Raw genomic sequence first — 14,228 nt, 5'->3', positions numbered from 1 at the left:
CCATCTGTTTTGCGATTAGTGGGAGTATCATTTTGTTTTTTAACAGGACAATGAACCATAACACACCTCCAAGCTGTGTAAGGGTTATTTGACCAATAAGGAGAGTGATGGAGTGCTGCATCAGATGACCTGGCCTCTGCAATCACCCGACCTCAACCCAATTGAGATGGTTTGGGATGAGTTGGACTGCAGAGTGAAGGAAAAGCAGCCAACAAGTGCTCAACATATGTGGGAACTTCTTCAAGACTGTTGCAAAAGCATTCCTAATGAAGCTGGTTGAGAGAATGCCAAGAGTGCAAAGATATCAAGACAAAGGGTGGCTACTTTGAAGAATCTCAAATATAAAATATATTTTGATTTGTTTAACACTTTTTTTGCTTACTACATGATTCCATATGTGTTATTTCATAGTTTTTTTTGTCTTAACCATTATTCTACAATGTAGAAAATAGTTTAAAAAAATCAAACTCTTGAATAAGTGGCTAATGAGTGTCCAAACTTTTGACTGCTACTGTAGATCTAAAACCGTAAGATATTGTTGGTGTTAGAAATGTATAGTAACTCGGTATGTAACAATTCACCGATACGCATCGGCCCCCGGTTCTAATGTTTAAGTGCATTGGTTTGAACCAATCCAAATGAAGTATGCATTGCTCAGAAAACCGATTCAAATATTACACATTTCTGTTTCACTGTTTTGTTTATTCGTAAAATACCTTTTAACTGTTGTGACTGAACGGATGCTTCCTCCTTTAGTTTAGTAGCCTATCCAACTTTTATACATGTAACTGCGTATGACTGTCAGATAACAGCTGTGTGGGGAAAAGAGCTGCTCAATGGGAGGTAGGCCTATCCCTGTTCTAATAGGGTATTCGTACATCTGGCACCAGCATTCAGATGCTTGTAAAATGACTTTTGACAATGTCAAGTCATAGGTTGTCACTCAGCTAATGAAGCCTATGTATTTTGCTGGGTCCTTGTTAACAAATGTAGACAATTGTTTTTTACTGGAGTTGTATAGCCTACCAGAGAGGAAAGCAACTCGCATCCAATTGCTGATTGGGGTTTTCAATCATTCAGATTGTATTTAGAGTCACCATAAGAAATAGTTTTGCTACTTTTGCTTTTAACAGTCCGTGTAATTGGTCATTTTTACATGAACAGGGTAATTTTATAAAAGACCAATCATTTCTCGTTAGGGAGAGTTCCTGTAAAATTACAAACAGTCTAAACCATTCACTTTCAAGACAGGTAAAATCCATAGCTGCTTTATGTTAATTGGCTAAATGCCAAGATATTGACGTAGTACTAGTTTTTTCAGTCTGCAAAAATGAAGTTAATCAGTGGGTGATGGTGGTTTCAGATTTTAAAAAGTTGGGGGACAAAAAGCATACATTCCTAATTTGATAGTTGGGTGGTAGATGCTCAGTCTGCCCAATTGCTCAGCTCTGGTGGCTACACACACTATTGACACACAAACTAAAAAGTGTTGTTCCTGTATTGTATCGGAGACCATGCATTTAGATGCATATCGAATCATTCATGAAAGGAGAGCTGCACATCCCTAATAGTAACAGCCTTTGGCCTCTGATAGGAATATTAACTGTATTGGATGCACCTTCCATTCTGGTCAAATGTACAGAAGTGTAAGTGGCTGTGTGTAGATTCTGCCTGCAGTAGTTGTGTTCCAACTGGGTGAGATAGGAGAACACAGTGTTCAGACTATCTGCTCCACAGGTTCAGATGACACTTTCTGAACGTGGCTCAAACGCTGTCAGGAGATGATGGGCGTGTAAGTAGGATCTGTTCTCTTAGCTCAACCACCATCTAAAGCCTAGCCACAGGCCCATCTCCCACCTCTATCTGAATTGTATCACTGTACTAACTAAACTCATCATTAGAGAAGCTGTGTGTGTCTGTGGTTGTCGTCTCAAAGGGTTTAAACAGCCTGTTTGGATCACCGTTTTTTTTTCGCCTTTATTTAACCAGGTAGGCCAGTTGAGAACAAGTTCTCATTTACAATTGCGACCTGGCCAAGATAAAGCAAAGCAGTTCGACACATACAACAACACAGAGTTACACATGGAGTAAAACAAACATACAGTCAATAATATTGACTGAGACATACAGTAGAAAAATAAGTCTATATACAATGTGAGCAAATGAGGTGAGATAAGGGAGGTAAAGGCAAAAAAAGGCCATGGTGGTGAAGTAAATGCAATATAGCAAGTAAAACACTGGAATGGTAGATTTGCAGTGGAAGAATGTGCAAAGTAGAGATAGAAATAATGGGGTGCAAAAGAGCTAAATAAATACAGTAGGGAAAGAGGTAGTTGTTTGGGCTAAATTATAGATGGGCTATGTACAGGTGCAGTAATCTGTGAGCTGCTCTGACAGCCGGTGCTTAAAGCTAGTGAGGGAGATAAGTGTTTCCAGTTTCAGAGATTTTTGTAGTTCGTTCCAGTCATTGGCAGCAGAGAACTGGAAGGAGAGGCGGCCAAAGGAAGAATTGGTTTTGGGGGTGACTAGAGAGATATACCTGCTGGAGCGTGTGTTACAGGTGGGTGATGCTATTGTGACCAGCGAGCTGAGATAAGGGGGGACTTTACCTAGCAGGGTCTTGTAGATGACCTGGAGCCAGTGGGTTTGGCGATGAGTATGAAGCGAGGGCCAGCCAACGAGAGCGTACAGGTCGCAGTGGTGGGTAGTATATGGGGCTTTGGTGACAAAACGGATGGCACTGTGATAGACTGCATCCAATTTATTGAGTAGGTTATTGGAGGCTATTTTGTAAAAGACATCGCCGAAGTCGAGGATTGGTAGGATGGTCAGTTTTACAAGGGTATGTTTGGCAGCATGAGTGAAGGAGGCTTTGTTGCTAAATAGGAAGCCAATTCTAGATTTAACTTTGAATTGGAGATGTTTGATGTGAGTCTGGAAGGAGAGTTTACAGTCTAACCAGACACCTAGGTATTTGTAGTTTTTCACATATTCTAAGTCCGAGCCGTCCAGAGTAGTGATGTTGGACAGGCGGGCAGTACAGTGCATTTGTCTGGGGTGGTGGGTGGGGGAGAGGTGCCTTGCCTCAGATCAACCCCAGTAAACATCCACACAGTTACACACGCACACATCCATGGGGTGTTGGGCTCGCGTTCAAAACAGCCATGTGACCCCCTCCCATCATAACAAAATATACATACATACACACACACACACGGATAATACGTCTTCAAACAGATTAAAAACGACACATATTCAATGCACACACACACACCTCAGTCGTCTGTTGCCATGAGCTGGCCTTACCCTGTGAGTTACCTCCTGTCTCTTTCATGTGTATAGTGACAGTGCTTACCGCCAGTCCGCTTCTGTTTGACTCCCCCACTCACATCAAAACGTGGTGTGCACATGGCGATATCACTCACACACGCCTCCCTCTGCCTCTTCTCTCTCTAATGAAAGCAGTGAATATTATAACAGACATAACTGGTAAATACATTGAGGTTTGAATAGGTGTAGATGGACTGGCAAACAAACTGCCTCTGCGATGTCAGGGAGGTGTGTGTCTGTGGCGCTTTCTTGCGCGTGTTTGTGTGTTCCTCTGTTCGGTTAATGTATGGGTAATTTAAAACTGTTTGACTGTAACATTCTGTTTCCTGTCCCTTGCAGCGGCGAATCAGAAAGGAAACGAGAATAAGGTGAGTGCTAACGGGTCTTCCTACAATTATTCTATCTATCTCTGTACCATTGCCTGAATCTATGTAAGTATTGCACCATGCAAAAGGGCCACAATGGAAATAAGTCATTTTCTTTATTGTGCTATCCCTGGAAATGTTGCAATTTTTATTTATGTTATATTGTGTGTATTTTCAAACTGAAATAAATCAACCAACGTAAAACGAATGACTGTATACAGTTTTTTCTGACATTCAGTTCCACTCTCCGCCTCATGGGGGCACTGTTGTTCCCAGCTTTCCAAACCTTACTTATTCTGTTCTAATTGCTAGAGTGAGCACATCCAGTAAGCCCTGTCTCTTTCTTTAAACGTTCTCTCTTTTCCTGGGATGCCTGGATGCCACAGCAGACACCACACATCAAGTAAGTATACTTCATGGTTGTATTCCATATATCCCCCTATTCTCTATAGTGCACTAATTTTCTAATAAAATTGTATTTGTCACATGCGCCGAATACAACACCTTAGTGAAATGCTTACTTAGAAGCCCTTAACCAACAATACAGTTTTAAGAAAAATACCCCTCCAAAAATATATAACAAATAATTAAAGAGCAGCAGTAAAATGACAATAACGAGGCTATATATACAGTGCCTTGCGAAAGTATTCGGCCCCCTTGAACTTTGCGACCTTTTGCCACATTTCAGGCTTCAAACATAAAGATATAAAACTGTATTTTTTTGTGAAGAATCAACAACAAGTGGGACACAATCATGAAGTGGAACGACATTTATTGGATATTTCAAACTTTTTTAACAAATCAAAAACTGAAAAATTGGGCATGCAAAATTATTCAGCCCCCTTAAGTTAAAACTTTGTAGCGCCACCTTTTGCTGCGATTACAGCTGTAAGTCGCTTGGGGTATGTCTCTATCAGTTTTGCACATCGAGAGACTGAAATTTTTTCCCATTCCTCCTTGCAAAACAGCTTGAGCTCAGTGAGGTTGGAGGGAGAGCATTTGTGAACAGCAGTTTTCAGTTCTTTCCACAGATTCTCGATTGGATTCAGGTCCGGACTTTGACTTGGCCATTCTAACACCTGGATATGTTTATTTTTGAACCATTCCATTGTAGATTTTGCTTTATGTTTTGGATCATTGTCTTATTGGAAGACAAATCCCCGTCCCAGTCTCAGGTCTTTTGCAGACTCCATCAGGTTTTCTTCCAGAATGGTCCTGTATTTGGCTATTTGAAATATCCAATAAATGTTGTTCCACTTCATGATTGTGTCCCACTTGTTGTTGATTCTTCACAAAAAAATACAGTTTTATATCTTTATGTTTGAATACTTTCGCAAGGCACTGTAGGGTAGTGATGCACCGATATGATATTTTTGGCCGATATGCAATATTTTCCTTGCCAGAAAAACCCTATACTGATATTTTATATTTTAGGGGCCTTTTAAGCATTCTAGTACAGTGAAATAGTTAACACACAGGCACATGGATGCTGCGGTTGAAGGCACTGCATCTCAGTGTAAGTGGCGTCCCTACAGTCCCTGGTTCGAATCCAGGCTGTATCACACCCGGCCGTGATTGGGAGTCCCATCGGGTTTGGGAGTCCCATCGGCCCACAATTGGCCCAGCATCGTCTGGGGTAGGCCGTCATTGTAAATAAGAATTTGTTCGTAACTGACTTGCCTAGTTAAATAAAGGTTGCACACACACACACACCACATTGACCAAAAAGTTATTTTGTTGGCATTTATGCATGTCCCCATTTACCAGTCAACATAATAATAACCTATTGATGGATGTAAACAATGTTCTTCCCCAAAAACATAGCAACACGACAATCTGCTAGGTGTCATTTTAGATGTTGTCATCTAAAATAACCCTAATTTATAAGGCAGTTCTTATTTGATTAATGGTGGTCGGAGCCATCAATGTGAAGCTAGCCACAATAAGGATTAGCCACAATAGTGGACTTTGCGGTTAGCCTTCAAAATAAAAGTATGGCATAATTTTTTTGACGGTGCTGCTGTATATTTCTTGACACGCAAAGACCTAAACGGCGTTCCATTGTATGTATGCCGTGAAGCTAACAGCAGTGACGCTATTACTGTGTAACTCTGGTAGGGAAACTTCTGGAAAAATAGCGGACTTGGTAGTGTGTACCAGTGCTTGACGAGTCTGCAAAAGCCAACATCACCCACGACAGAGAACTGTTGATTGTCAAGGACAATGAATTCCATTATCTTGGCTTTAATGGATTTCGCATTTGAGTTGTCTCTCTGATATTTTCTTACTCCTTCAAATGACTGCTCGACTTGTTGACTGCTCGATCCACACAGCAGACATTGTGGGCTAGGTTAGGAATGCTATGTAGCGCAACATTTTACATGGCGTCATTATGTCATGTTATATAGGTATGCACGTCAGCTTTGACATCGGTTTTGCACATCGGCGTTAAACTAGACATCGATACCGATGTTTGCATTTTAAGCTAATATTGTCAGATTCCGATATCTTCCCTGATATATCGTGCATCCCTAATACAGGGGGTACCGGTTAGTTGAGGTAATATGTACGTGTAGGTAGAGTTATTAAAGTGACTTTGCATAGATAATAACAGAGTAGCAGCAGCGTAAAAGGGGTGGGGGGGGCAGGCAATGCAAATAGTCTGGGTAGCCATTTGATGAATGTTCAGGAGCCTTATGGCTTGGGGGTAGAAGCTGTTTAGAAGCCTCTTCGACCTAGACTTGGCACTCCGGTACAGCTTTCCGTGCGGTAGCAGAGGGAACAGTCTATGGTGGCTGGAGGCTTTGACAATTTTCAGGGCCTTCCTCTGACACCGCCTGCTATAGAGGTCCTGGATGGCAGGAAGCTTGGCCCCAGTGATGTACTGGGCCGTACGTACTGCCCTCTATAGTGCCTTGTGGTCGGAGGCCGAGCAGTTCCTACTTACAAAGCATGTAGATGTCTGTAATTTTTATCATAGGTACACTTCAACTGTGAGAGACGGAATCTAAAACAAAAATCCAGAAAATCACATTGTGTGATTTTTTTAAAGTAATTAATTTGCATTTTATTGCATGACACAAGTATTTGATCACCTACCAACCAGTAAGAATTCTGGCTCTCACTGACCTGTTAGTTTTTCTTTAAGAAGCCCTCCTGTTCTCCACTATTTACCTGTATTAACTGCACCTGCTTGAACTTGTTACCTGTATAAAAGACACCTGTCCACACACTCAATCAAACAGACTCCAACCTCTCCACAATGGCCAAGACCAGAGAGGGTGTAAGGACATCAGGGATAAAATTGTAGAACTGCACAAGGCTGGGATGGGCTACAGAACAATAGGCAAGCAGCTTGGTGAGAAGGCAACAACTTTTGGCGCAATTATTCGAAAATGGAAGAAGTTCAAGATGAAGGTCAGTCACCCTCGATTTGCGGCTCCATGCAAGATCTGACTTCGTGGGGCATCAATGATCATGAGGAAGGTGAGGGATCAGCCCAGAACTACACGGCAGGACCTGGTCAATGACCTGAAGAGAGCTGGGACCACAGTCTCAAAGCAAACCATTAGTAACACACTACGTAGTCATGGATTAAAATCCTGCAGTGCACGCAAGGTCCCCCTGCTCAAGCCAGCGCATGTCCAGGCCAGTCTGAAGTTTGCCAATGACCATCTGGATGATCCAGAGGAGGAATGGGAGAAGGTCATGTGGTCTCATGAGACAAAAATAGAGCTATCTGGTCTAAACTGCACTCGCCATGTTTGGAGGAAGACGAAGTATGAGTGCAACCCCAAGAACACCATCCCAACCCTGAAGCATGGAGGTGGAAACATCATTCTTTGGGGATGCTTTTCTGCAAAGGGGACAGGGCGACTGCACCGTATTGAGGGGAGGATGGATGGGCCATGTATCGCGAGATCTTGGCCAACAACCTCCTTCCCTCAGTAAGAGCATTGAAGATGGGTCGTGGCTAGGTCTTCCAGCATGACAACGAACCGAAACACACAGCCAGGGCAACTAAGGAGTGGCTCTGTAAGAAGAATCTCAAGGTCCTGGAGTGGCCTAGCCAGTCTCCAGACCTGAACCCAATAGAACATCTTTGGAGGGAGCTGAAAGTCCGTATTGCCCAGTGACAGCCATGAAACCTGAAGGATCTGGAGAAGGTCTGTATGGAGGAGTGGGCCAAAATCCCTGCTGCAGTGTGTGCAAACCTGGTCAGGAACTACAGTAAACGTATGATCTCTGTAATTTTAAACAAAGGTTTCTGTACCAAATATTAAGTCCTGCTTTTCTGATGTATCAAATAATTATGTCATGCAATAAAATGCAAATTAATTACTTAAAAATCATACAATGTGATTTTCTGGATTTTTGTTTTAGATTCTGTCTCTCATAGTTGAAGTGTACCTATGATAATAATTTCAGACCTCTACATGCTTTGTAAGTAGGAAAACCTGCAAAATCGGCAGTGTATCAAATACTTGTTCTCCCCACTGTATCTCAAAGTGCTGTACAGAAACCCAGCATAAAACTCCAAACAGCAAGCAATGCAGGTGTAGAAGCACGGTGGCTAGGAAAAACTCCTTATAAAGACCAGAACCTAGGAAGAAACCTAGAGAGGAACCAGGCTATGAGAGGTGGCCAGTCCTCTTCTGGCTGTGCCGGGTGGAGATTATAACAGAACATGGCCAAGATGTTCATAGATGACCAGCAGGGTCAAATAATAATAATCACAGTGGTTATCGAGGGTACATCAGGTCATCACCTCAAGAGTAAATGTCAGTTGGCTTTTTATAGCCAATCATTCAGAGTATCTCTACCGCTCCTGCTGTCTCTAGAGAGTTGAAAACAGCAGGTCTGGGACAGGTAGCACATCCGGTGAACAGGTAAGGGTTCCATAGCTACAGGCAGAACAGTTGAAACTGGAGCAGCAGCACGGCCAGGTGGACTGGGGACAGCAAGGAGTCACCAGGCCAGGTAGTCCTGAGGCATGGTCCTAGGGCTCAGGTCCTCCGAGAGAGAGAGAGAAAGAAAGGAAGAGAGAGTGAATTAGAGAGAGTATACTTAAATTCACACAGGACACCGGATAAGACAGGATAAATACTCCAGATATAGCAGGCTGACCTCAGCCCTCCGACACATAAACTAGCTCAGTGTGGATGTTGCCTGTAATCCATGGCTTCTGGTTGGAGTTTGTACGCGCAGTCACTGTGGGGATGACTTCATCGATGCATTTATTGAGGAAGCCAGTGACTGATGTGGTGTACTCCTCAATGGCATCAGAAGAATCCCAGAACATATTCCAGTCTGTGCTCGCAAAACAGTCCTGTAGTATAGCATCTGCTTCATCTGACCACTTTTTTTTTATTGACTGAGTCACTGGTGTTTCCTGCTTTAATTTTTGCTTGTAAGCAGGAGTCAGGAGGATATCATTATGGTCAGATTTGCAAAATGGAGGGCGAGGGAGAGCTTTGTACACGTCTGTGTGTGTGTGTGCAGTAAAGGTGGGGGGTTCTTTACCCCTGGTTGCACATTCAACATGCTGGTAGAAATTAGGTAAAACTGATTTAAGTTTGCCTGCAATAAAGTCCCGGCCACTAGGTGTGCCACCTCCTGGATAAGTCTTTTCCTGTTTGCTTATGGCCAACTACAGCTCATTGAGTGCGGTCTTAGTGCCAGCAACGGTTTATGGTGGTACACCACATCGGTTTGTGGTGGAAAACTCTCTAGGTAGATAGTGTATTCTACAGCTTATCATGAGATACTTTATCTCAGGTGAGCAAAACCTCGAGACTTCCTTAGATATCGTGGACCAGCTGTTGTTTACAAATATACATAGCTCGCCACCCCTTGTCTTTCCAGAGGCTGCTGTTCTATCCTGCCGATACAGTGTTTAACCCGCCAGCTGTATGTTATTCATGTCGTCGTTCAGCCACGACTCAGTGAAACATAAGATATTACAGTTTTTAATGTCCCGTTGGTAGGATATACGTGATTGTAGTTTTGGCCAGAGCCCTATGGTGCCTGGTCAAAAGTAGTGCACTACATAGGGAATAGGGGCCATTTGGGACTCATTATATATGCAGGAAGGTAGGATAACTTGATCTTACACTTCAGGGCCAACCTGTACTAAGTGTGTGTGTGTACTTCCTCAGACACGACTGGTACCAGATAGACTCCCAGGTCATCGTCACCATCATGGTGAAAAATGCTCCCAAGGATGGTGTTATCGTCAATTTCGACAACAGACAGGTACACACACACATAGTCACACACAAATATAAACAAGCACGGGACACACACAGAATTGTGTCAGATAAACTCAGCAAAAAGAGAAACGTCCCTTTTTCAGGACCCTGTCTTTCAAAGATAATTCATAAAACTCCCAAGTTTTATCAGATCTTCTTTGTAAATGGTTAAAACACTGTTTCCCATGCTTGTTCAATGACCCATAAACAATTAATGAACTTGCACCTGTGGAATGGTCGTTAACTTCTTATGGCTGCAGGGACAGTATTGAGTAGCCAGAGTAAACGGCCTGCTCCTCAGTCCCAGTTGCTAATTGAGAGAGTATACTTAAATTCACACAGGACACCGGATAAGACAGGATAAATACTCCAGATATAACAGGCTGACCCTAGCCCTCCGACACATAAACTAGCTCAGTGTGGATGTTGCATATTATAGAAAACACTCTGAAGTTTCTAAAACTGTTTGAATGATGTCTGTGAGTATAAAAGAACTCATATGGCAGGCAAAAACCTGAGAAGAAATCCAAACAGGAAGTGAGAAATCTGAGGTTGGTCGATTTTCAACCCAGCCCCTATTGAATTCACAGTGGGATATGGTTGAAGTTGGGCTTCCACTAGATGTCAACCGTCTTTAGAAACTTGAATGAGGCTTCTACTGTGTTGTGGGGCTGAATAAGAGCTGAATGAGTCAGGTTACTGGCAGAAAGCCATTTCCTGGTCACGCGCATTTCACATGACTTTTCGTCTGAACTTTTGCCTGGACCTGCCCGCGCATCTTGAGTTTAGATTGTGTACTGAACGCGCAAACCAAAAGGAGTTATTTGGATATAAATTATGGACTTTATGGAACAAATCAAACATTTATTGTGGAACTGGGATTCCTGGGAGTGCATTCTGATGAAGATCATCAAAGGTAAGTGAATATTTATAATGCTATTTCTGACTTCTGTTGACTCCAACATGGCGGATATCTTTTTGGGTTGTGTTGGTCTCTGAGCGCCGTACTCAGATTATTGCATGGTTTGCTTTTTTGAAATCTGACACAGCAGTTGCATTAAGGAGAAGTATATCTTTAATTCTGTGAATAACACTTGTATCTTTTATCAATGTTTATTATGAGCCTTTCTGTGAATTGATGTCGCTCTGTGCAAATTCACGGGATGTTTTGGAGGCAAAGCCAAATGTAAACTGAGGTTTTTGGATATAAATATGAACTTGACCGAACAAAACATACAAGTATTGTGTAACATGTTGTCCCGGGAGTGTCATCTGATGAAGAATATCAAAGGTTAGTGATTAATTTGATCTCTTTTTCTGCTTTTTGTGACTTCTCTCTTTGGTTGAAAATCGCTGTATGCTTTCTGTGACTAGTTGCTGACCTAACGTAATGATATGTTCTGCTTTCGCCGAAAAGCTTTTTTTGAAATCGGGCACTGTGGTTGGATTAATGAGAATTGTATCTTTAAAATGGTGTCTAATACTTGTATGTTTGAGAATTTTGAATTATGAGATTTCTGTTGATTGAATTTCGCAAGCGGAACGTTCCTAGACAGGTTAAAACTTCTTATGGCTACAATCCCATTAACGGGATCGATATGACAACAGCCAGTGAAAGTGCAGGGCGCCAAATTCAAAACAACTGAAATCTCATAATTAAAATTCCTTAAACATACATGTATCTTATACCGTTTTAAAGGTAATCTTGTTGTTAATCCCACCACAGTGTCCGATTTCAAATTTACAGCGAAAGCACCACAAACTATCATGTTAGGTCACCACCAAGCCACAGAAAAACACTTTTCCAGACAAAGAGAGGAGTCACAAAAAGCACAAATAGAGATAAAACTTCATCACTAACCTTTGATGATCTTCATCAGATGAAACTCATAGGACTTCATGTTACACAATACATGTATGTTTTGTTTGATAAAGTTCATATTTATATAAAAAAATGTATTTTATATTGTTCACTAGTTCCAAAAATATCCAGTGATTTTGCATAGCCACATCGATTCAACAGAAATACTCATCATAAATGTAGATGAAAATACAAGTTATACACATGGAATTATAGATATACCTCTCCTTAAGACACTAACAGCTTACAGACGGTAGGAAATTAAGGTCAGAGTTATGAAAACTTAGGACACTAAAGAGACCTTTCTACTGACTCTGAAAAACCAAAAGAAAGATGCCCAGGGTCCCTGCTCATCTGCGTGAACGTGCCTTAGACATGCTGCATGTAGGCATGAGGACTGCAGATGTGGCCAGGGCAATAAATTGCAATGTCCGTACTGAGAAGCTTAAGACAGCGCTACAGAGAGACAGGACGGACAGCTGATCGTTCTCGCAGTGGCAGACCACGTGTATCAACACCTGCACAGGATTGGTACATCCGAACTTCACACCTGCGGGTCAGGTACAGGATGGCAACAACTGCCCGAGTTACACCAGGAATGCACAATCTCTCCATCAGTGCTCAGACTGTGTCAACAATAGGCTGAGAGAGGCTGGACTGAGGGCTTGTAGGCCTGTTGTCTGGTGAGGACCTGCCTTACATCACCAGCAACAACGTCACCTATGGGCACAAACCCACCGTCGCTGAACCAGACAGGACTGGTAAAAAGTTATCTTTACTGACGAGTCGCAGTTTTGTCTCACCAGGGGTGATGGTCGGATTTGCGTTTATCGTCGAAGGAAAGAGCGTTACACCAAGGCCTGTACTCTGGAGCGGGATCGATTTGCAGGTGGAGGGTCCGTCATGGTCTGGGGCGGTGTGTCACAGCATCATCAGACTGAGCTAGTTGTCATTGCAGGCAATCTCAAAGCTGTGCATTACAGGGAAGACATCCTCCTCCCTCATGTGGTACCCTTCCTGCCGGCTCATCCTGACATGACAATGCCACCAGCCATACTGCTCGTTCTGTGTGTGATTTTCTGCAAGACAGTGTTCTGCCATGGCCAGCGAAGAGCCTGGTTCTCACGTCTTGGACCTGTTGGATTGGAGGGTGAGGGCTAGGGCCACTCTCCCCCCCCCCACAGAAATGTCTGGGATCTTGCAGGTGCCTTGGTGGAAGAGTGGTGTAACATACAGCAGGATCTTGCATATCTGGTGCTGTCCATGAGGAGGAGATGCACTGCAGTACTTAATGCAGCTGGTGGCCACACCAGATACTGACTGTTACTTTTGATTTTGACCACCCCCCCCCCCCTTTGTTCAGGGACACATTATTTAATTTCTGTTAGTCACATGTCTGTGGAACTTGGTCAGTTTATGTCTCAGTTGTTGAATCTTGTTATGTTCATACAAATATTTACACATGTTAAGTTTGCTGAAAATAAACGCAGTTGACAGTGGGAGGACGTTTCTTTTTTTGAGTTAATATACACGCACACACACATCAGTGTAAGGGGCTCTTGAGGAGAGAAGTACAGTTCCAAGCTGCCAGAGTACTAGTAGCCCTGTATAGTTGCTGAGGAAGAAGCTGTCCCTAGCATGTCTTTATTTCTCATCTTATTGACGTTAAAATTAGTCTGTTTGCGGCGGTGGTGTAGATAACATTGAATTAATTTGAAGTATGGGCATAGTGTTGTATCTGTGCTGTAATTGAATGATTTGGGTTTAAATGAGATGGAGATGAGGAGTAATGGATGTTCTGGATCTGAAATGAAAGATTTCAGGGGAGTCATTCAGAGGGGAGTCATTCGCCCAGAGGCTGAGTAGGGCTTGTGTGCGCACACAGCTGTACAGCAGTAAAATAGGGGGTTGTTGTGTCCCCTGAGGTCCCGTTACAGTAGAGCAGGGCTCCCTCTGAAACACACAGAGGGGCCTGATTCCAAGTCCACATCTCGCACCCCTCCCTTCTCTCTGCCCTTTCCCACTCTCTCTTTCTGTGGTTGTGAGAACAGTAGGGGAGGTGTTATTATGGGTAATAAGATGGCTAGGGGCTTTTCCTCCAGAGGCACTGCTATGGGCACATGTGCCTTCATACATACACGCTCACTCACTCCCACAGCTAGGCCCTCAGGGGTGCCTGTAAACTCAGGGAGGGTAAACTGTTCCTAGATCTAAGTCTAAATCCCCAATCCAAGAAAGAAAGCCCAACTGATTTCAGACCAGCACTAAACCCCTCAGAGTGAATTTGACGAAACAGTCCTCGACCCCCACCCCACTATAAAAAGAGGTGTGTGTTTTATAATTGTGTGTATCTCTCTCTTTAGTTGTCGGCTGTGGTGAAGCTTCCTTCAGGGGATGACTTCAGCTTGAACATGAGGCTGC

General features: G+C 43.0%; 1 protein-coding gene across 1 annotated transcript in view; it reads left to right on the top strand.

Moving 5' to 3' along the window:
* The window catches only part of LOC139386762 (protein SGT1 homolog), a 38,648-nt gene that overhangs the window by 3,265 nt on the left and 21,155 nt on the right, over positions 1 to 14,228 (top strand). The window contains exons 4-5 of the mRNA XM_071132574.1: positions 3,670 to 3,698; positions 14,171 to 14,228. The exon at positions 14,171 to 14,228 is cut by the window's right edge and continues 50 nt beyond it. Of these exons, the coding sequence (XP_070988675.1) occupies positions 3,670 to 3,698; positions 14,171 to 14,228 (87 nt within the window). The remainder of the gene's footprint in view (positions 1 to 3,669; positions 3,699 to 14,170) is intronic.

The sequence above is a fragment of the Oncorhynchus clarkii genome, chromosome 28, assembly GCF_045791955.1.
Source record: "Oncorhynchus clarkii lewisi isolate Uvic-CL-2024 chromosome 28, UVic_Ocla_1.0, whole genome shotgun sequence".
NCBI classification, from domain to species: domain Eukaryota; kingdom Metazoa; phylum Chordata; class Actinopteri; order Salmoniformes; family Salmonidae; genus Oncorhynchus; species Oncorhynchus clarkii.
The sequence above is the reverse complement of the archived record's forward strand: the minus strand, read 5'-3'. Positions and strand labels throughout refer to the sequence as shown.